This window comes from Dermacentor albipictus, chromosome 1 (assembly GCF_038994185.2).
Source record: "Dermacentor albipictus isolate Rhodes 1998 colony chromosome 1, USDA_Dalb.pri_finalv2, whole genome shotgun sequence".
NCBI lineage: Eukaryota > Metazoa > Arthropoda > Arachnida > Ixodida > Ixodidae > Dermacentor > Dermacentor albipictus.
The window spans coordinates 434,138,934-434,159,943 of NC_091821.1; the positions used below are offsets into that span (position 1 = coordinate 434,138,934).

At 44.6% G+C, this 21,010-nt stretch overlaps 1 protein-coding gene across 1 annotated transcript in view; it reads left to right on the forward strand.

Moving 5' to 3' along the window:
* LOC135907788 (uncharacterized) overlaps positions 1-21,010 on the forward strand; it is a 71,579-nt gene that overhangs the window by 37,412 nt on the left and 13,157 nt on the right. Inside the window, exons 17-26 of the mRNA XM_070532299.1 lie at positions 714-914; positions 2,215-2,429; positions 3,450-3,611; positions 5,333-5,638; positions 7,160-7,204; positions 9,893-9,986; positions 10,295-10,452; positions 15,582-15,679; positions 17,783-17,870; positions 19,314-19,481. Of these exons, the coding sequence (XP_070388400.1) occupies positions 714-914; positions 2,215-2,429; positions 3,450-3,611; positions 5,333-5,638; positions 7,160-7,204; positions 9,893-9,986; positions 10,295-10,452; positions 15,582-15,679; positions 17,783-17,870; positions 19,314-19,481 (1,535 nt within the window). The remainder of the gene's footprint in view (positions 1-713; positions 915-2,214; positions 2,430-3,449; positions 3,612-5,332; positions 5,639-7,159; positions 7,205-9,892; positions 9,987-10,294; positions 10,453-15,581; positions 15,680-17,782; positions 17,871-19,313; positions 19,482-21,010) is intronic.

Below are 21,010 nucleotides of genomic sequence, written 5' to 3' on the forward strand. Positions count from 1 at the left end.
CACACTGCACTTTCTTCAGTAAGCGTAGTTGCTCGCAAGATCAATTTTGTACGCAGGGTTCCTTCAAGAATGAGCGAATGATTTTGACAACAGACATAAGAGCAGTTGCTAACCACTCAAAAGCGCTTTCTTGAACGCGTTCCATTAGTTAACGATCAGTGTCAGTGCTCTCACATGGCCAAGAAGCGTGCGAACCGGGAGCAGGTATTAACAAAACCAGCTGGATTTAGCCCATGATTCGAAGAAAGAGTGTCATCATACGTAGCAGACCTTCGGCGGCGAATACTGGCACCACAGCCAGCGCTTTCGACATTGCGACTGATAAACTGTACAACTATTTTACGCATGTACAGCTATCTTACGCAGGCAAAGTAAGACTTCGCGCAGTCCTATAAAGCTCGGAAGCGTCGGAGGCAAAGAATATTTTCATTCACCGTGCAATGAGAACTGCTGGAGTATGCTGAATGTGGCTGGTTGGTTCGTGGCGAAGGCAATAGAAACAGCGCGAAGGACAGGACCAAAGCAGAGCAGCGTTGTGTCTGTCGTCTCTGCTTTGGTCGTTGGCGCTGTTTTTATCCCCTTCGTAATAAAAACCGACTTGTCCTTATTTTCTTTTGGAAGGACGAGTGTCGCTTGGAAGCTATATCGAATATTAGTTATACTCATAATCATCGCGGATGTATAAGATATTGGTGAACGGGCTCACGCCGCAGGTTCACAGTGAGCGACTATGAACTCGCCGACGGCAACAAAGTGGGCCGGGACCTGAGTGAGCAGATGACCCTGGAGTCCTGGCTGAGTCCATGGCCTCGGGGCCTGGGAGAGCATCCTGTGACGTTCAACAAGAGCATCCTCACCGAGAGAGAAATGTGCGCCCTCTTCCTCATGCTCCACCACTCATTTCATGAGAACAGGTCAGTACCCGGGACTGCAAAGAAAGGGGGGTGGGTTGCTGAAAGCATTAGGGCGGTCATTTGTTTTTGCAGCCATTTTGAAACAAGCACGCAGGACGCTCGAAATTTCACAAGTGATCTGAAACTTCGGTTAGTGCTCATAAGCAAAGGAAACCGCTCGTGCTGAAAAAAAGCATCGGTAGGGGGAGAATCTTATACAGAGCCTTATACATCACCCTGTTTTGCTCTCAACAATGATGTTTTCATGATGGCTATAGCGACGAGTCCGAAGAAGGAAGCCACGTTTGATTCCTGTACTTTAAAATTGAAATAAATGTCCGTTTAACCACCTCGTGTCAGTCATACTTCGTGAACGTTCCTCGAAAGCATACAAAGCTTATGCAATGGTCAATTTAGCCTCTAAACTTGGTGTCTACACTTCTTTAAGGGGAGTAGGCACGGAAAATTGGTCACCTTGGTTTCAGCCTTCTATTTTAAAAAACTAATAGGTGTGTTAATACAATTTTTTATGCTGAACGGATATGTCCTTCAGCTTATTTTACTGCAGTACTTTCTTTTTTTACCGTGGCACTTATAATTCTTTCTGTTTTTATGCATCAAATTTAAGTCAGGATTTCAGATCTCACTGTGCATTTTCTCGTAAACAAACAACATGATGATCAAGAAAACTTGTTACATATGTTACTGTTTTCGAATACCAGAGGACGCTGCTCATGACGCCATTTTTAGGTAGTTTTCAGGGCTCGTTTACGTATGCCGTTGCGCACACTTGCTCCTCAGGCTGTGCATAATTTTCGGATGCTAAAACCTAAAATGATCTTTTTTTTTTTGTCGGCCTACGCTACATATGCTGATAAGGATGTTGATTACTTTGGTCACCAAAGACAATCCACAGTCACCTTTTGCTGCCCTTTACTAATATATTGCATTTATACGAATGAGCATGCGATACGCCAGACATAGCACATTCGGTAGTTTTCTTTCTGACTGCTGTATAGTTTCCTTTTTTGTTTCACTCAGAGTGCTCATAAGCAAAGGAAACCCCTCGTGCTGTGTGTGAAAAACACCTGATCTGAGAAAAACACCTGATGCTTCTATGCGTTTATTGCCAAAAGCTATGTTTGCTTTTTAAATCACCGCATATTGCGGAAGGCGACGTGACGTTCATAACATCGAGTCCGACACCGTCAATAGTTGTATATCAGCGTAGTGAGGCTTCAAAATCTTTCTACCTACCTTTATGACTCGTGCGCATTGGCATAAGGAAAAAAAAGGCCAACCCACTTTCTTCTACCTCCAGACAGAACGACAGCGACTTCACTGTTGAAAAAGGCGTGGCGCAAGTCGGCTGGGAAGCGCCCAAGATCGCCGTGGCTCTTGGCAAAGTGCTGCAGGGCATCGTCGTCGGCATGATCCAGAGGTCGGGAAACCTCACTGACATCTGGCAAGCGGACGAGCCAGCCAAGGAATCTCGAATTCCACCCATAGATCCTCTCCTGTCGGCTACGATCGGTGGTTTGTATTCACGTCCCTACTACTCAGAACAGTCATACAACAGTACAAACTAAGAAACTTCAGGGGAACACAATAAGTAAGGCACCTCAGTCAAACGTGATCGCGAGATGGTTTTCCTGCTCTGTTAACAACAGCCTAGGACCCGTTTGCATTTTAGTGCAAAAAAGTACACAAGCTCCATCGCGATGGTATTGAGCGCAGAAATCATGTCATAAACAAAGGAGCAAGTGTAGTGGACGAACGTTACACATAATTTGCATGAAGGCATGTAAGAAACCACTAAAGGGAATTAAATGAAGTTGCGCGACTTGCAAGCAAGTTTCTTCTTTTTTTTTTAGCTCACGCGACAGCCAAAAATAGTGCGCCGCCTTCCAGTACCATTTCGTTTTGGTATTGTGTGCATGAACGAAACAGGAGCATTGCTGTCGAGTTTACCTCTTAGAAAATAGTTTCAACGCAAGACAGGTCGAACTTTTCATTATAGTAAATTTCTAATATATTAGCAAGAATATTTTGCGGACTCCAATGGATTCTTATGGACGTTAAAGCGTAATACTTTTGAGAGGGCAATTGTAGCAAGGATTACCTGCCTTTCATGCTGGACGGAACGCGATCAATAAGAGTGCGCATCAGAAATCTAGAAGCGTTACGTGTGCCATCCAGCGCAGCATTCATGCGGTAATAGCCGATCAGCGCTAAAACGTAGTCCTCATGCTCGTTTATTCTTACAAGCACAAGCACACAGTTTCCAAGGACCATTTGATGAACCAATGCCTGATAAATGTATTTATTACATAGGACTGACTCGAATGAGATGCGGAGACTTTATCAATGCACTGCTCAAATCGACATCAGTTGTCTGCGCCCTAAAACAGCTATCTCCCCGCTTTGGCGCAGCCGTTCGCCTGGGCGTAGTCATCAATCACGATCATCAATAAAGCGTGCACAAGAACATACATACATATAACGCTCATAATGCGCTCCCAGTGGTTTACTTCGAAACTTTCAACTCGTCTCTAGTGGTTCTGGCCGTTTCATCAGTGGAGAGCTTGCTGCACCGCCATGGTGGAAGCGTCATCGGCCATGAAGGAGTCTGGCTTGGAGAGTCCTGCCCCGGCGCCTACAAGACGGGAGGGAAGAGACACTGGTGCTCTTACAGCGTGCTACGAGGAGCAATCGACGGTGCGTGTGTGTTTAACTGGGTCCACGTTGCTCAAGGGGACATTGCTCTCACGCACTACGCTGGTGCACTGTACGCTGAGGAAGAGGTCACTGGTTACATTCCTGGCTGCTGCGTCCACTTTCTCCTGGGGCAGTAAAGCGAAAATTCTCGTGCATACAAAATTGGGCGCTCATATTTCGGAACCTCAAAGTTGGCAAACATTAGCCCAAGCCTGCGATAACGATATTCTTCAGAGCCCATCCTGCAACTGCGGAGCGCCGTACGACAGATAAGGCTTGACATTTTGATTAACTTCTAGAGTGATCTATTAGTGTCCTTGTTGCCGGTATCATAACAGAAGCTTATAGTGTCCGGTTTAGTATGTATCAATCGGTCCTAGAAAACTTCCATGAATATTTTCGCGAAAATTAGCGTCACGTCGCTGTAGAACATTCTCTCAATCTTCGCACTCGCCTGGAAAGGTAATTTAGGGAATGCTTTTGTATGCATACGTGCCGGACATTAGGCACGTGACCAAATCAATGTCGTTCAAGCACGAGCTATTGCGTTGCTGATATTGCGAGTTTCTCCAGCTTCCGAGAACATCTTTATCTAGTAGCTTGTTCAATTCAAGGTATTACCACGAAACACAAGACAGGTTTCGTCCCTTGCAATTCAGTGAATTGGCCACAAGACACCACTTTCTTGCGGTAAGCAGTTCGTAAGGCAAACAAGGCGCTGCCTGGAGAGGCATAGCACAGCTTTACTGGTAAGAAGGGGCTGATGGCTTACTAACCTTACACTGTAGCCCGTAGTGGTGGCACGCAACTGTTATAGAGTGGCTTTTGGCGTCAAGGCAGAAGGATAAAACAACGGAATTGAATGTCAAAGATGTAAAATAAAAACCTTGGCTAGATATGCGTCAACACACCGTCAGTATTGTTGTCTTGATGTTTCATAATCCGGATGTTAGATTATCTTCGCCATCTCCATATAAATGGTCTGGCTTCAATCAAGATGACTTGCAAACATTGCGTGTGCATCTTTGTCTTCATCCAGGCCTCAAGGTTTCATTGCGCTAAACACCAAGTCACTCATCGTACAAACTAGTATGTAGTTCGACACTCACCTCCAAATAGGATCGTATGCGTTTGGTCCAACGAAAAAGAAAACCAAGTTGCCCAAGAAAAAACATTGTGCCTCGTTTCGACAATAGGAACGCAAGCTGGGCGAGCTGTTTCGCATTCGTTGCTAATCAGCAGCGCTCACAAAGACACAACAATGTGTCATTCCTTCATGTCCACACTGCAGTTAAGTCTTTCGTTTCACTTGCCTATGCTGATCCGCGAGGATTTCGCGATCGATGTACAGAGCAGCAAATATCGATGCTGTTCAGACTCGCCTAGCAATGATCCAGGTTTATTGTCACAATTATGTTAATCTTTAAGCATTTAGTGCCCTGCCTATACAATAGATGCATTACAACCATGCTTTGCTTGCAATCAGGGCAGTGCGTTTTCTTAAGTGATGAGCGTGTGCGTGGTCTATGGTATAATCGGAAGTAGATGCTAGTGTATGTGCTACTATGGCTGCCACTACAGCTACTTGTAAGCATTTTGTACAACGCCGCAAAGACCAAAAGAAAAGAAGACTAGCATAAAGACATGGCCTTGAGCGTTGGCGGCGACGTTTAGTGCATTGTCACCTTTATCGATTGCCTTGATTCCGCCTCGGCTCACAGGCCTTCTCCTCGGCAAGCACGCCCGCCTCATCGCCTCCCGAGGCGTGCCCTTGAGTCGGCTGCTGAGTCTGTACTACGGCGTTTCCGGCGTTCCCCGAGCTGTGCCCGGTGTTCCGGGGTTGTCCGTGTGCGGGCGACGGGAGTTGCTGTACCCGTACCTGCGAGACGGCCTGCTCGAGGGCAACGTGAGCTACATGGCGCGTGCCTACCTGTTGCACCGCTACGGCCAAAGTTCGAAGAGGCTCAGTCTGTTCGTGGCTGCGGCCACGGACGAATTCTTGCAGAGGCTGAGACGCGACCTGCTCAGTGAGTGACACCGATCGTTGCGACTTGGCGGCGTATTCTGAAACGATCCACTTCGGCAATACTATCGCCGCGCTGATAGTTCGCCGTCAGGCGCACACTGATTGGCTGGTTGAGCAAAATCGGATGACGTGGCTCAACCAATTTTGTTAAACCAACCGATCAGCGCACGCCTGACGGCGAACATTCGCCGCAGTTGATCGTTTCAGAATATGGCGCTTCGTTTTTTGGTCAGGGTCAAGCAGAAATGACACTTCGAAAGAGATTTCGGGCTTTCACCGAAACACGGACGAACCAGCGTGTGCCAGGGGTGCTAACAACAGCGGTTAGGTTAATGAACTTGACGTTAGTGCAGAAAATAGCGGAGCACGACCTGCACGGTATCAAAGACACGAGATCCAAAGCAGCTCTTGTGAATCTTGAAACGTTGTGCTGACTCTTTCACCTGCGCACATGCCACAGCTTGACGGATAAATTACGTTCGTTTCATTTAACTTTGAGTGGCCGTCAGCGCCAGTGGTTTCGTCTTGCATGCATTTGTCTGTATTATTCTGTTATAAATGGGTTTCCTTGTACAGAGAGAGAGAGAGATGAAGAGGACTGGCCGGGAGGTTAACCAGATATTAGTCTCCGGTTTGCTACCCGAAACGGGGGCTGGGAGATAGGGTTTGGCTAGAAGCTACCTAGGAGACTCTATGCCTCTGGGTTCTAAAGAAAAATAAAATTTTAATGATAATTAAGATAAAGGTCCGGTGACGCAACACAACATATAGCTGGTGCCCACATTGTACTGCACGAATTTGGGATACAATTTACAGTCTTTTGCCATGGTACTAGGGCTCCTTCTATCCACACTTGGTTCCTAATTGACATAATATAATGCAAACTCATAATACACAAAGTCGAAGGGAACCGGAGAACCTCAATGTCGTACTGCAAGCTATGCTCTGTAAATTTAAAGCAGGACGTAAATTTTACACAATATAATTTATTACTTTAATACAGCGAGGAATTTTTAGCACGTATACTACTCTATTCCTTCAGTACTTTGCAGAAGTATAGCAAATCTTTTTCGGTCATTATATGATTCTTTCGTATTATCGTGCATTAAATATGCACTCAAAATGATTAAATTATTTTGTCCAACTCAGCTCCCTGGTCCTCAGGAAAGCGCAATCTCTTCACTATTGCTCCAGTGAAACTTCAAATAAAAGTAACAGTGTACTGAATATTAATATTCTATACAACTACATGATGATGCGCCCTGGTCCTCAGCAGAGCGCAATCTCTTCACTATTGGTCCAGTGAAACTTCAAATGAAAGTAACAGTCTACTGAATATTAATATTCTATACAACTACATGATGATAACCATTGAGTGCTAAGTGACATATGCGACGTGAGCATCAGACACGTCGGCGTCAAAAAGCGTACGTAGGCTATGGTGTACTCTTGATTTTCAGCAATTGTCAACTCATTTTCTCTCTCTCTCTCTTTCCTTTTATTTTTCCTTATTGTTTTTTAGGACACCCTGCATTTTGCGACCGCTACCCGCCAACAGCAGACCAAGGTGAGAACGATCTAGAAAAACTTCTCGCCGCTAAACAACTAACACGAGGGTTTTGTTAAAGTGATGATCCTTTGCGAAGAGCAAATTAAGGTGTATCTCAAATTTTAATGACAAACAAGTAAAGAAATTGAAGAAAATTAAGATATAATGCTCTCAGAAGATAGAGTCAATTAATCTCTTGAAGTACAAGAACAAAAAAATGGCTGTGGCTTAGCTAAGGTTAAGCCCAGGATGCGAAGCATACTAGCCTTTATTTTAGTTGTTGAACCAGTGTTCAGCCTGGTGAACTGCTGTTGCTTGGCTATATTTGGTTCGGCTAGACGAAGAAACAACTCATGCGTTACTCTGCTTCGCCTTCAAGAGTGGAACGCGACAGCGTTCCCGTCGCCCCGCCAAGGGGCGCCCCGCATTGGACGCGGTGAGCGTCAAGCAACGCGGCGTTCGGCGCGGCAACGAAATGTGCGCCTGAGCAAGCGACGCACGCCTGAGCCTTAGAAACAGCTCGTTTCTAAGGCAACACCGCATTCACTAGAGGCGCTTTTGTACCGCTTTGAAGCATAGAACTCGTGGCTCAGTGGTAGCGTCTCCGTCTCACACTCTGGAGACCCTGGTTCGATTCCCACCCAGCCCATCTTGCAAGAGTTGAGCCAAAGCCACTTCTCCTCTGTCGTGACGTCACGGTGTCACGTGGTATTGAAGGCGACACCGCCGCGCCTGAGGAGCTGGGTTGAGCTCTCGAAATATGCTTCGCATAAAAGTGATTGAGCAGACCCCACGCATTGTGGTAATTGTGGGAAGTACCTGGCTATCTAGATTGTTTGGTGTTCTGCAGAACGATACGAGGGGGACAGATACAGGTGGACCTATACCAGCCTGTAAATTGAGTAGTTGCGTGTGTGGGTCGCGAGCGTACATGTTTTTAACGACAGCAAAATGACGATTACCGCGTCGAAGAGGATCGCATGACGGCAATGGCACGATTTCTACACCAACCGTTCGACGCGAGCCTATGACGTGGTAATTGACCGGATCTGCATAAGCAGTGTATGACCTTAAGCGAGCGAAACACAGATTCTGACGTCATCAGAACGCTAGAGAAGCGAGAACAAGAGGTGAAAGGCAGTGAGGTTAGTCAGATTAACTGTCCGGTTGGCTACTCTGCAAAGGCGGATAAGGTAAGGTCAGACAAGACGAGAAAACAAGAGCAGAAAAAAAAACGATGAACGCGTCAGTTGTTTTTAAAGGAAACGGGACTAACGTCATCAGCAACTACCTGTTGTATAATCATACGCTGTACATATCGCTATTTCATGTGGTGTATATTGCACTTGTACTTTGGCGAAGAAATCTTAAAACTTGGCCAAATTTAGCGATCATGAAGTTTGTGCAGCGTCGCACATGTTCTACGTAGCGTGAGCTGCTACAAGAAAAGTACTAGGCAATGTGGGCCGATTGCGGAGATAGTGCATTATAACACGGTGCCTCCAAGTGCGAGCTGTAACAAGGAAAGAACATTACAGCGAGAGAAACATGCGTGCGATAGTGGCCTAGTCGTTCTGCTTCTGGTGATCGACGAGTGCGGACGCAGGATGGTTGGCTCCGAGTGAGCTTTACATTCTTTGAGCCCGGCCTTTGGTTGAGGGCACATCTGTAACATTGCTTGAAAGCCAAACACAATAGTCCTGAATAACCATTTGACGTGCTTTTTTTTTTTTATTGCGACAGCGTACCTTCTGGCATAAAGAAATATTTAAAGGTGTAGATACACTCCGGATTCGCGGAGGAAGTCCTGCAATGTCCGGTGGTGGGGCCCCAAGATCCAACTTTCTAACATCTGGCGGCCGACCTGGGGGTGGTGCACATCGAAGCAGGTGTTTCTGGTGGAGGGCATGTAGAGAAGGGCAAGTCCAGAGGAGGTGCCCAGTGTCCACCTCGCAGACATGAGCGAGACAGAAGGGGCAGGAATCGCTGATGAAGGCACGGTGCTGTGCCGACCACGACCAGGTTACCGCCGGGGTGAGGGCGACACGGAGGCGTAACCTTCGTAACAAGACCTCTTCCCAGCGTGCTAGGCCGCCAGGGAGGTCGGTGCCAAACGGTGGGAGAAGTGCTCGCGTGGCGCGCCGAAGGTGTTCATTTGACGTGCTTGCTTAAATGAAACAGTGTTATTGGTATCTTTCTCTGAAACATCTTTCTGAGCTTTGATCGAACCCTGGACGTGCTCCTTAAGTTGCTGTCGATGACGATGCTGACGATGCTGTCGCAAACCTGCATGACGGTTCGCTACACTTGAAAACGATTCGCTCTTCATGTAGATTTGCGCACTACCTATCGAGACCGCTTTTGTCTATCGTGTTACGTTTCCAATTAAACACCAAGAGTAATGTGCGATGACTTTTAGCATTTGAAAGCTTTTTCTGTGGACAGGCTGACCTTCCAATTTTTTCCTTCACTAAACACGTGTCCCCGTCTATTTCCCGCAAAGACGTTTTTGTGCAAGGTAAGTTTGAATGATTAGGCGTCGCTTGCTTTCTGAACTTTGTTGTTTTACTAATTAGCAATATATGCGATAGCGTTTGCGGTGTACATGCAAACCTTCACGACAATGCAACATAATAGCCATGTGAACTTATTTCGCAATGCAACGACAGACATGCTTTCTTCTGCATGCTTTTGTCCGGCTGATAGCGGAGTGCAGAACACCAGGCGACATCTTCGTCGTGATGGATGCCGACGCATACGCGAACGATCTGTGGATGACGCAGCAAAGAAGGACCGTCGAGTAAGTTGGCAGAACTTCAATGTTTCCACTTCGAAACTCGCATGCTTGTTTCGTGATGGCCTGGTCGCTGAAAATAAATAATACTAATTATACTGCTTCCTAAAAGTATTCGGGCTCTGTATTTTCACGTCTGATGCAGCTTTAGAAAATGTTTTAGTGGCGCTAACTTTTTCACTGTTTTTAAGGGAATGCTGTGAAAAATCTCGCGTTGTGCTGGTATCGCGTATACAGAAGTATGAGAGATAATGAACACCGTGTACCACGTTTGATGTTATGTGAGCTATCTTTCTCCTTTTTTTTTTCTTCAGACTCTTGGCGCAGCGCCTGAACATTGGTAGCCACAGCGGCCGCTTCATGCATCTCTACGTGAACAAGCGCGACATCGACGGCGCGCTACAGCTGCAGTTGGCGAACGAGACGTCGTCATCGACTATCAGCTGCTATGCGCGTAGTGCAAACTTCTCCGGTACGTATCTTCCGATAGCAATGGTTGTTAACGCATGGATCGCAACCAACGTCTTTTGATGGAGCACGCAATGTGTCATTTGCATGTTTACACCTACTGAATCCACATGGACGTAGCCATGCAGTCGCGGTGTTTGAATTTATTTAACTGTCGTTATACACAGCACTGCTAAACGAGATGTAAACTTCAGATGAAAAGATGCAGCTATAAAGTAGTATACGCTATCAACACAGTCATTGCTTACAAGGGCCAACACAGGGCTACAAAGCCTGGTAGTAGTTTCCTAAAGGTAAAGGGCGTGTACAAATTTAATTCTCGTATAATATAGGGCTAAATTATGCGGCACGGGCATTGAAGCACGCGATACTGGCCCTAGGTGCACATAATTTAACAAACCACAACCCTTTACCCGGATCACCGCTGATGTAAAAAAAGAACTGTCTTCACTTTAACTCTGATTTAAGAAGCGTTTGCGCCAATTGACCACCGAATCACGGGTTAATTAATAGCCGTTTTTCAGCTAGCGAACCCAAAATAGTTGTACACGCTGCCATCCATGAAAGTACTGGTGCAATCTAGCTCTTAACGGGCAAAAGCTTATTCTCGTTCATTCTTCAGCAATTTGCAAATGGTAATGTGTTCTGCAAATTTTGCTTCAAGTGTCACTCTGTTATGGCATTTACGTTGACACTGTTTTGTACAGAGCGAATCATGACTTCTCTTTTCCTTTGCTTATCGAATGTGACCGTGTGTTCGGCTCCATGATTCATCGTTTAAAGTTAGGAACAGCATACGCGCACAGACTTCATTATCGTCTACGTCGCTTGTTTTTGCTTTATTGCGAGTGATGTCAGTCGTAGTAAAATACAGAACACCTCTTGCTGCCCCCGGTACTAGTCACAAAAAACTGTTTTGAAGCCATCATTAAATTGGCTGCATGACGGTCCTTTTAAAATGTAAAAACTTCATGAATGATGGAATGGCTCATCAGCGCAACGAACTGCTCTGAAGAGTTTGAAGCCTTCACAATTGAGTTGTACTATATCGTTGCAGTGTGGACATAATCCTGAGGTTTCCTTTTCTTTTTAATATTTCTTTACATTCGAGTGGTCCTCGCTTCCGTAAATTGCTTGTTTTTGTTCCTTTTACGACATTTTCTTTTCTCTCTCGCTTTATGTGCGTGCGCGCATACACGTTAATCCCCGTCTTCGTGTGTGGTTTATGACTTCTGTAGTGTATCGAAAGACTATGCCGACCTGCCATATTTCATTCCTGTCTTTTTTTTCCCTTCCCTGCTGAAAGTTGTGACAAATCCGTGTCTTTACTTAGATGGTTACCTACGGTGCGCCATCAATGACTATACGGAAAGTATTTTATTTCTGTTATTTGGAACCTTTTTTTATTGTTTGCAAATGAATGTTCCGTGAGTGGTAGTTAACCGCATAATTGCTGTAAGGATTCATTTCGTCATATGTCATCCTTTCATATGTGCGACAGTTTAATGTTTCGGACAAGCCGGCGACTCATAAGCGGCCTATATTATCGATGACATAGCAAACAAAAGAATGAATTGAATGGATAACAACATCGGTAGTTTCTTTTCTTTTAAATGTAACAAGTACCCTTCGAAGCGGTTCTGTAGTTGCCTGATAAAAACACTTCTACGTTTCTGAGTTAGTCCTAAGCTGCAAGATTGTTTGTGATTTATGCACTCTTTATGTCTTAATTATGCAAAGATGCAAATGGATCGTTGAGACATTGAAATTCAATGTAAGAGCACAATTTAGATTCCCGTACGACATGTGTTGGTTGTAGGGATATGCGAATAGTTATTTCTGAGACCGAATCAAATACGAATCGAATAGTGTCATAAGGTAATCGAATGTCGAGTACTTTTCCAATAGTTTTGGAATAATGAACAGCCGTCATCTCAAATAATATAAAGCGATGTTCATATCCCAGTATTCTTAAATTTAGCAAGCTTCTGTCATTACAAAATACGTTCTGAAGCGTTGTTTATTAGTAGCCCAAATGCAGCAATAGAAGCTAGTAAGTAGTTTTTTCGCATGCACAGAGGTTTTCATTGGGCGAGCTACCGCGTTACGGCCTGCAAAGTATGGCTACCTAAGTAACGTAGCCTCCTTCATTGCGCAAGTTATCATGTTTTATGTCTAGACTATGTCGGATGGAGTAAAAGCTTACCGTACTTTTGCGCCAATGTTATGTTTATTTGGGCGCACTGGAAGTTTTCAAATATTTGAAAAATATTCAGAAAAGATTCGCATTTACCTATAGTGGCTATTCGATTCCAAGAACAAATCTAATAGGGTATCATTCGGTTCGCAATTCGAAAGTTCTGAATACTCTCACACCCGTGGCTGGTTGAAGAGGGCGTTAAATTAAGCGCGCATTTCAACAAAGCGACCTCCTGCGACGCGGAGAGTATGCGGAAAGATCGTGCATCGACTGCCGTACACCAGGTGCCGCTATAAGAACCTGATGTTCAGTTTGGGTATTCTGTGCACTTGTTTTGCTTTACCGGCACCCCGTTCCCTGGTCGTGTCTACAATTGGTGACGTTCAATGTTATCTTGCCGAGTGCTTACGAAAAATGATTTTGTTACAGTAAAGATAGTTAATCCGTGTCGACATAGCAACATCCTACCATAGCGACAAAACTAATGTTGTGTGCCGAAACAACTATAAATAACCTTATGAAATCAAGTTCAATCAATTTTTCTTGTTAAGCAAATGCTTCCCTTCAATATCAAATAAGTCTTTGACAAAGCCAGATCATTCATTTCAGCTCAACAAATGAAGCGGGTGAAAATATTGCCAGTGGCCATTAGGACAAAGCGGACATTTCAAAAATCGCTTATGGATTACGACTGAGATTTCACGAACTGGGGCGCTATAACGTAAAACTATTCCAAACTTTTCTATTCCAATTCTGCAATCAGCCCACCGCGATTGCTCAAAAACTTTTTGGACCACCCCCACTTCACCTGTCTGTCACGCGACGGCACGAAATCTGCGATAGCTCCCCATCTGATATGACGTGTACACACTGATTATGCATAATTTGACCGAACAAAACAAAATTAGTTATTTCTGATTCGACGCCTTTTCGCCATTAGCTCTCGGCTATCGGTCAAAAGCTTTCGGCCTGCACCCACTTCACCTGCCTCTCACGGGACGTCTCCAAACCGCAAGAACTTACCGCGTCAAAGTGACGCGTACGCGTCAAAGATGCATTAAAATGCCGCACAAAAGTGAATTTTCTTCTGAATAGCCGCAGGCCGCCCCGTTCCGAAAGGAAAAAAAGATGGCTGCCGCCGATGGCTCCGGCACTGGCTACTCGCCCCTGCCGGAGAGCATGGGTTTATTTTTGTGTAATAAAACTTCTTGCGTGGCCGTGTAACGTTTTCGAGAATTTCGGCAGGTTTACGACCTCGTTCTCCCAACTCTTCTTTGCTGAGGATCCGTTTTAGCGCCATTCTTAAGCTTCCGTTTCATGCCGTCGCGATATTTGACGAGCCACCGCAAGCTAAGAAGGGAAAGCGGACTGATCGCAGACGCCGGCACAACCCTCTTCATCCGGTTATCGATATTCAGTGCAGTGGCTCGGCCCCATCGAATCCCTCTCCCCTTGAGCATGCTCCTCGCCTCTTATGAGCCAATTGGATAAGACAAGCCGCTCAGTGTCGGCAATGTTATTCGTTTTTCAAGCAAACAAAAGTTACCTCCTATGAACGAGGGGAGGTTTTCATTGGTTTGTTTAGACAACCATATGGGTGACCGCCCCTTCCTTGCCTCCGCGGTTACGCAAATTTGACGTCAGAAGATTGGACTAAAAACATAGTGGCATAGTTTAACGTTATACGGCACCTGGTCGGCATCGCTCGAAGAAGCGAAGATTATTTTCATGACAAATAACAAGCAAATAAGCGTATAATCGGGTTATAGTAAGTAACTAGCTAGAACAATTACATCGTAGTACGCCTTGAAATCACTTGGTGTAAGACGATAAGTCCTCAATGCAAGTTCACTTGGTCCTAAGTCCAACACCTCATCCCCTTGTCACTATGAGGCAGAAGTGCGTGGAAAGCAAGTGTCTCTTATGTTGCATTGTATGTATATATATATATATATATATATATATATATATATATATATATATATATATATATATATATATATATATATATATATATATATATATATATATATATATATATTAGTTATGCCGTTTTACTTGCCGAAACCCCGATCTGCTTCTGAGGCACGTCGTAGCGCTGACTCCAGATTATTCTGGCAGCCTGGAGTTCTTTAACGTGTACCTAACTATGTGTACACGAGCATTGTTGTTGCTGTTGTTTTTCCATTTCGCCCAATTCTAACCGTGACCCCTGTCGGATGCTTAAGGCTGCTTCGTAGATAAATAGGAAGTATTCTACTCTATGGCCTAATTGTGCACTGATGATGTCATTTGTGTACTGATGGTACCATTTGTGTACTGACGATGCGAAACGTCTGTGTTTTTGTTTCTTGTTGTTGAGTAAAGTCAGTGCCTAAGACGTTGATAATACTCTTGCACGGGTCTTGACGGACGGAACCGTGAAACAGCAATCAAGGTATAAGCTTCACAGATGTTTAGATTGTATCAAAAAAATGGATGCACACAGGTAGCTTTGCTGCGTAAGTATTATTATTGTTTGTTTGTTTTTTCAGCATACGCCAATTGCGGGTGTCCGTCAGTGTGTCTTACAATTTGCCTGCGGCTTGGTTCCGCTGCTTCAAAATGCTCATATGACCTCGACATATAATAACGGGGAGACTATACACGTACGATGCGCGTTCATTATGCTGTGATGTTCCACATGGCTGTAAAGATCTTATCTCCGGTTTGTAACGCGCCATTTGCTTTTCAATTGCTCGTAATACGTAAAATAGCGAAAGAAAATGCTCACGGAGCCAAGACTCTCTTTCGAAGTGCCGCCTTCTCTTATATCCGATTCTTATGGCGAAGTACGTAAACTGCGAACAAAATATCTATGTAGTAGTAAAGAACGGGGTATTTATTTTCAAGTAACAAGGGCATTTTCCTCACTCTCTACGACTTGTTTGCAGAGATTGCAACAGACAACGAGGTCGCCGTGCTAGAGTCCCTAAGAAACCTGCTGTCCAACAGCCTAAACAGGAACAGAGGCCCCCTCGCTCCATCAACGGTGAGAAGACGAAAACTGTTAGGATAGAAATTGCATGGGTACAGAATCGAAATCGAGAGAACGTGAACGAACTGGCAAAAAAAAAATATGCTATTGCTCTGACTTGTAAGATCGTTTGTTATTTGTGAAGCCTTTACGATAAGCAAATTCTACCGGTCGTGCAAGTTTTCTTTTTTTCCGTACCTGTTTCAAGGCTGGCAGCGAAGTGAATTGATTTCTTTTTGGCTAGGTGACTATTTGTCACTGCCCAGTTCCAAAGGCGATGCTAGTAAATGATCGTCATCATCATCTTCATCGGCTAATGTTCACTTTGCTTACGCACCTTCGCGCTTCAAGCAGAATAATGCACATTTGCTTTCTGTAAGCAATCTTTGAGATTGGTACGAAATTTCAATCGCTTGCGCGAAATGCTTTCTTTCTTTTCATATTTACGAAAGTAAACTCTTGATGATAAAGAGGCGTCGTAGCTCGCTCAGATTCGGACATAACCCGTCATTCTGAGTTTGTACGAGCTCGAGTGAGTCCTAGGGGTGTGAGTATGCCTCCGAGTGAGCCCGGCTGAGTCTAATCTCGGTGAGTCCGAGTCCGAGTCAGCCCTAAGGAATAACCATTTTGTGAGCGAGCCTAAGTCGTTCCGTTTACATTGCCGACCTACATAGACGCTTAATATAGTCACTTATTCAGCCTAGTGCTTTTCGACCACCGCACCATTGATGCGTGCTTTATGCAATTGCAAGTATACGTATGTGCGCGCGTACCGGCATTCCTGCTTTTTCGCGTCCATTTAGGGTTATACATCCCAAATGGTGAAACATTCTTCAGCCTGCCATGCCTTTTCAGTGTACAACTTCCGGATCATCATCATCATCATCATCATCATCATCATCATCATCCTGTTTTATGTCCACTGCATGAAGAAGGCCTCTCCCGGCGATCTCCAATTACCCCTGTACTGCACCGACCGATTCCGACTAGCGCCCGCGAATTTCCTAATTTCATCGCTCCATCTAGTCTTCTGCCGTCCCCGACTGCGTTTCCCTTCTCTTGGTATCCATTCTGTAACCCTAATGGTCCAACAGTTATCTAACCGGCGCATTACATGACCTGCCCAGCTCCATTTTTTTCTCTTGATATCAATTAGAATATCGTCTATACCCGCTTGCTCCCTGATAATAACCGTCATCATTTTTTTTGCGGGCACTTCCGTCCTTTAGCGCCGTGTATACAGGGTTCTATCCTGTCAGGAAACGCTGCATGCCTCCACAGCTTTCCTTACAGGAAAGCCGCTTGAAGACAGAACTAGCAGAAGGAAATGCCTACAAGGATGAGGAAGATAATTGTTGCGGGGGCATCATTGCACCTGCTGCAATGTTTTTAAATGCGAGTGACACAAAAGAGCGTGATAATCAATCTACCTATGTGTTATGATTAATTCGTGAGCAGTATACCTCGCTGATACGTGTACGGCATGTGAACTTGACGTATGCGTTAAAGTGTCGAGAACAGAGACGCTATAACGTAAAACTATTCCAAGCTTTTCTATTCCATTTCTGCAATCGGCCCTCCGCGATTGGTCAAAAACTTTTTTGAACCACCCCCAATTCACCTGTCTCTCACGCGACGTCACAATAACCGCGATAGTTCCCCATCTGATATGATGTGCACACGCTCATTATGCATGATTTGACCAAACAAAAGAAAAACAGTTATTTCTGATTCGACGCCTTTTCGCCATTAGCCCTCGACTATTGGTAAAAAGTTTTCGGGCTGCTCCCACTGAACCTGCCTGTCGCGCGACGTCAAAAAACCGCAAAAACTCACTGCGTCAACGTGACGGGTGCGCGTTAAAGATGCATTCATATGCACAAATAATGGGCAGTGTACAAAATACCAGTACGCATCGTACACTCAGACCAACAAAAATGAATCATTTTTGCAAATTGCGATTCCACGGCAAACGGGCTCACCAACAGATAGGCTTGGTGGTAGGTCACACGAATACCGTGCTTTATATTAGCTTTATATATAGCCTTGAAACACGTAAAACGTTCCTGACGACTGCGTTTACATTTCATCTTTTTCTTTCTCTTTCTTGCTTTCAAGACCATCGTTATATTCAAATTCGGCCACCTGCGCTCTTCACATCAACGGTTAAAACCATTGCTACCAAGAGTTCTTGAAAATAACGAAGGTAAGTGAATCGCACATCTTCGTCAACTGCTTAGCTGGAAAGCCTAAAATTTCAAGCTTGTGTGTGTGTGTGTGTGTGTGTGTGTGTGTGTGTGTGTGTGTGTGTGTGTGTGTGTGTGTGTGTGTGTGTGTGTGTGTGTGTGTGTGTGTGTGTGTGTGTGTGTGTGTGTGTGTGTGCGTGTGTGTGTGTGTGTGCGTGTGTGTGTGTGTGTGTGTGTGTGCGTGCGTGCGTGCGTGCGTGCGTGTGTCACATGTGCCACTATAAACGTGTGCCACTATATTAGTCGGCTCTTCATCGAAATGCAGATTGATGCAGCTTGCGGCGTGGGGGTGGTTTGTTCGTAGTGATCTTAAGGGCATAAACAACACGATACGGTAAGAGAAGGCACCGGCGTTTTTAATGCGCTTTTTGCTTTCTTTAGAATAGCTATGCATGCCAGTTTCTTTGTCATGGAATTAAGTATGGCATTGAAGTATGGCACCTACAGTAGTGCAGGAAGACTAAAGGAGGGAGTGACATCGAGATGGTGTACGCTTGTTTCCCTTTAAACCTTCTCTTCTTGCGGTATATTCCAGAGCTCATTATTATAAACGCAAGTTTCTCAACAATTATAACTAATAGGTGCGCTCTGTAGCCTTTCTGTCACAATCTTTTTTATGAAAAATAAATTTTACTTGGATGAAATGAGGAACTATAAAGAACATTCAATTACAGAGTTAGACCGTTCTTTCTCTTTGTTTGTGTATTTTCTTGTCTTTATTTGAAATTGATATGCCAGACCTCTAGAGTTGCTATTACTGCATAAGTTTTTTTTTTCTTTTTTAAGCGTGGTGAGCTATCCTTCGCGCATGTCTTTCCCGCTGTTAGATTGGCTTTGGCAATAGTCTGCTGCGTTTTCCTGATAAAATCAGGATGAAATCACTTCTTAACGCAATTTCTCTACTCTTTGATTTTCATCGAACTAAGATATAGAAATACCTTTCACTGACAATGTATACGCTATCTACAAAAAATGGCTAAGACAGTATTACGTGCCGTCATCACTTCATTCCGTGGCAAAGAAACCAGCACGCATAGCTGTCCTAAAGAAAGCCAAAAGTGCAATAAAGAAGCTGGTGCATTCTCTTACTGGGTCGTGTTAGTAATGCCCTCTAATCACTATAAACAAACTACCCTCGCGCAGCAAGGTGCATCAATCTGCATTTCGCTGAACAAGTGTCCACTGATATACACTGGCAGTTTTAGACCACTCGACTCAATTACTATGCATTATTATATTCTTATCAATGTACTGAAATAGAATAGAACGCATTGCTATACACTTGGTAAACCATCGTAACTGAAACAGCAGCGTGAAATTGGGACGAAAAAAAGAAAAGGCGCTGCGCGTTACACGGACGCCGTCTTACTTGTGCGCACTGTTATCGCGTCTCTCCTCTCCAGGTGCCGGATCCATCATTGCCGTTGGGAACAATATGACGTCACTGAGACAAATGGTGCGCCGAGAAGGCAGGGACATGGCTAAAGACCACGACAAAGTCATTCTGCTAGCGGCCACTGAGGACGCAGCTACGGACGTCGCAAATAAAATAGCGGACGAAGCATGCACAGGTATGAATGACCCGGGACGTTTCCGGCAGAACATCGGGCGTCATGGGGCGGTACCTAGAGCACGACGTTACAAATGGAATTGCCGGCCCGATCGCGGCAGAATAACAAAGGACAAAAAAAATAAAAATTATCGTGCATTGATACTTCGACGTAGTTGAGAACCGTACGTGATCAAAGTTATTTCCCATTAGTCTCCCAAAGTAATTTGTCCCTCGTAGCTCACGTTTATCTTCGGGGTGCAGCAGCCCGCCGGTGTATCAGAAAGCGTTTCCTCTTTTCGGCGCCGTTATTTCGCACTTCACTAAGTTGCAAGCGTAGACATACCCAACGTGAACTACGAATCGTACGTAGATGCGTTTGCTTGTGTTTCAAAAAAATTCTGACAAGAAAAGAAGAAAAAGAAATATTAGTTGTCCATGTTACACCGTTGAAGCATGTGCTCACTTCACTTTTGTGAGCACGCGAGAAAACTGAATTCGTGCTGTCTTAACGCACTTTCTTCGCGCTTCCCGGTGCGTGCACAGAATACCCCGCTGGCTGGGCATGCATGGCTACTTGAAGACGGCCCCTCGTTGGAGTGCGAGCAACTACTACAGCGCAGCGCTGTTTCTGCCACGAACTGAAGCATGTACATTCCCAATATCCACATAAAGAGAAGCTCCGATGGCTACGAGAGAGGGAGGAAAGAGGGAGCAAAGGAAAATTATAGGAGCTCAGCTGAGACTGAAGTTTGATTGGGTGCACTACTCTGAAAAGGGAGAAAAAGAAATGAAGCGATCGATACAGGGCAAGAAGAAAAATTGCCGCACAACCACAACGTCCAATGCTGCTTAATTCACAAATGGTGGAGCATCTCTCTAGACTTCTCTCTAAACCATCTCTCTAAACCGCGACATCATTTTAAGGGCGTTTTATAGCGGCGATATGCGAGGCCAAGTTCCGATGACAGCGACCTCCGCGAAAGGTATATATATGTGTGTATATATATGTGTGTATATATATATATATATATATATATATATATATATATATATATATATATATATATATAAGTGCAACTGCAGGACGTCTGTAGAATGAACTCCTGAACACCAATTTCCATTTTGGTGAACGTGGTGGTTTAAGTCATGGATCCGGGACCTCAAAGGGGTTCGGCGTAATGCTAACGTAATCCTCTCGCATATACCATTAAATCGCCACAGAGCTCTCCTTCTTTAGGGAGAGGGGGAGGGGGGCGTCATACGAGCACTTTCACGATATTTCGCGTGACCGAGCTTTTGTAAATTCGCTTATGCCAAAACTGCGCTCATCTCGGTATTCGAGTTAACTTAGTGTTAACGCGGTTTGACTTATATTCTCTTCGTAACCTGTCATTGCGAAGAGCCAGACAAGCCAGTCAAGGTAATAATACAATTGGCAGAACACTCAGAAAATTAAAAGCTGATTATAAATCTGACACTACTATTTACATAAGTTATGAATTCCGATCACGGGGTGTTTTCAAATGCTTTGAGATAATTTTCCAATTT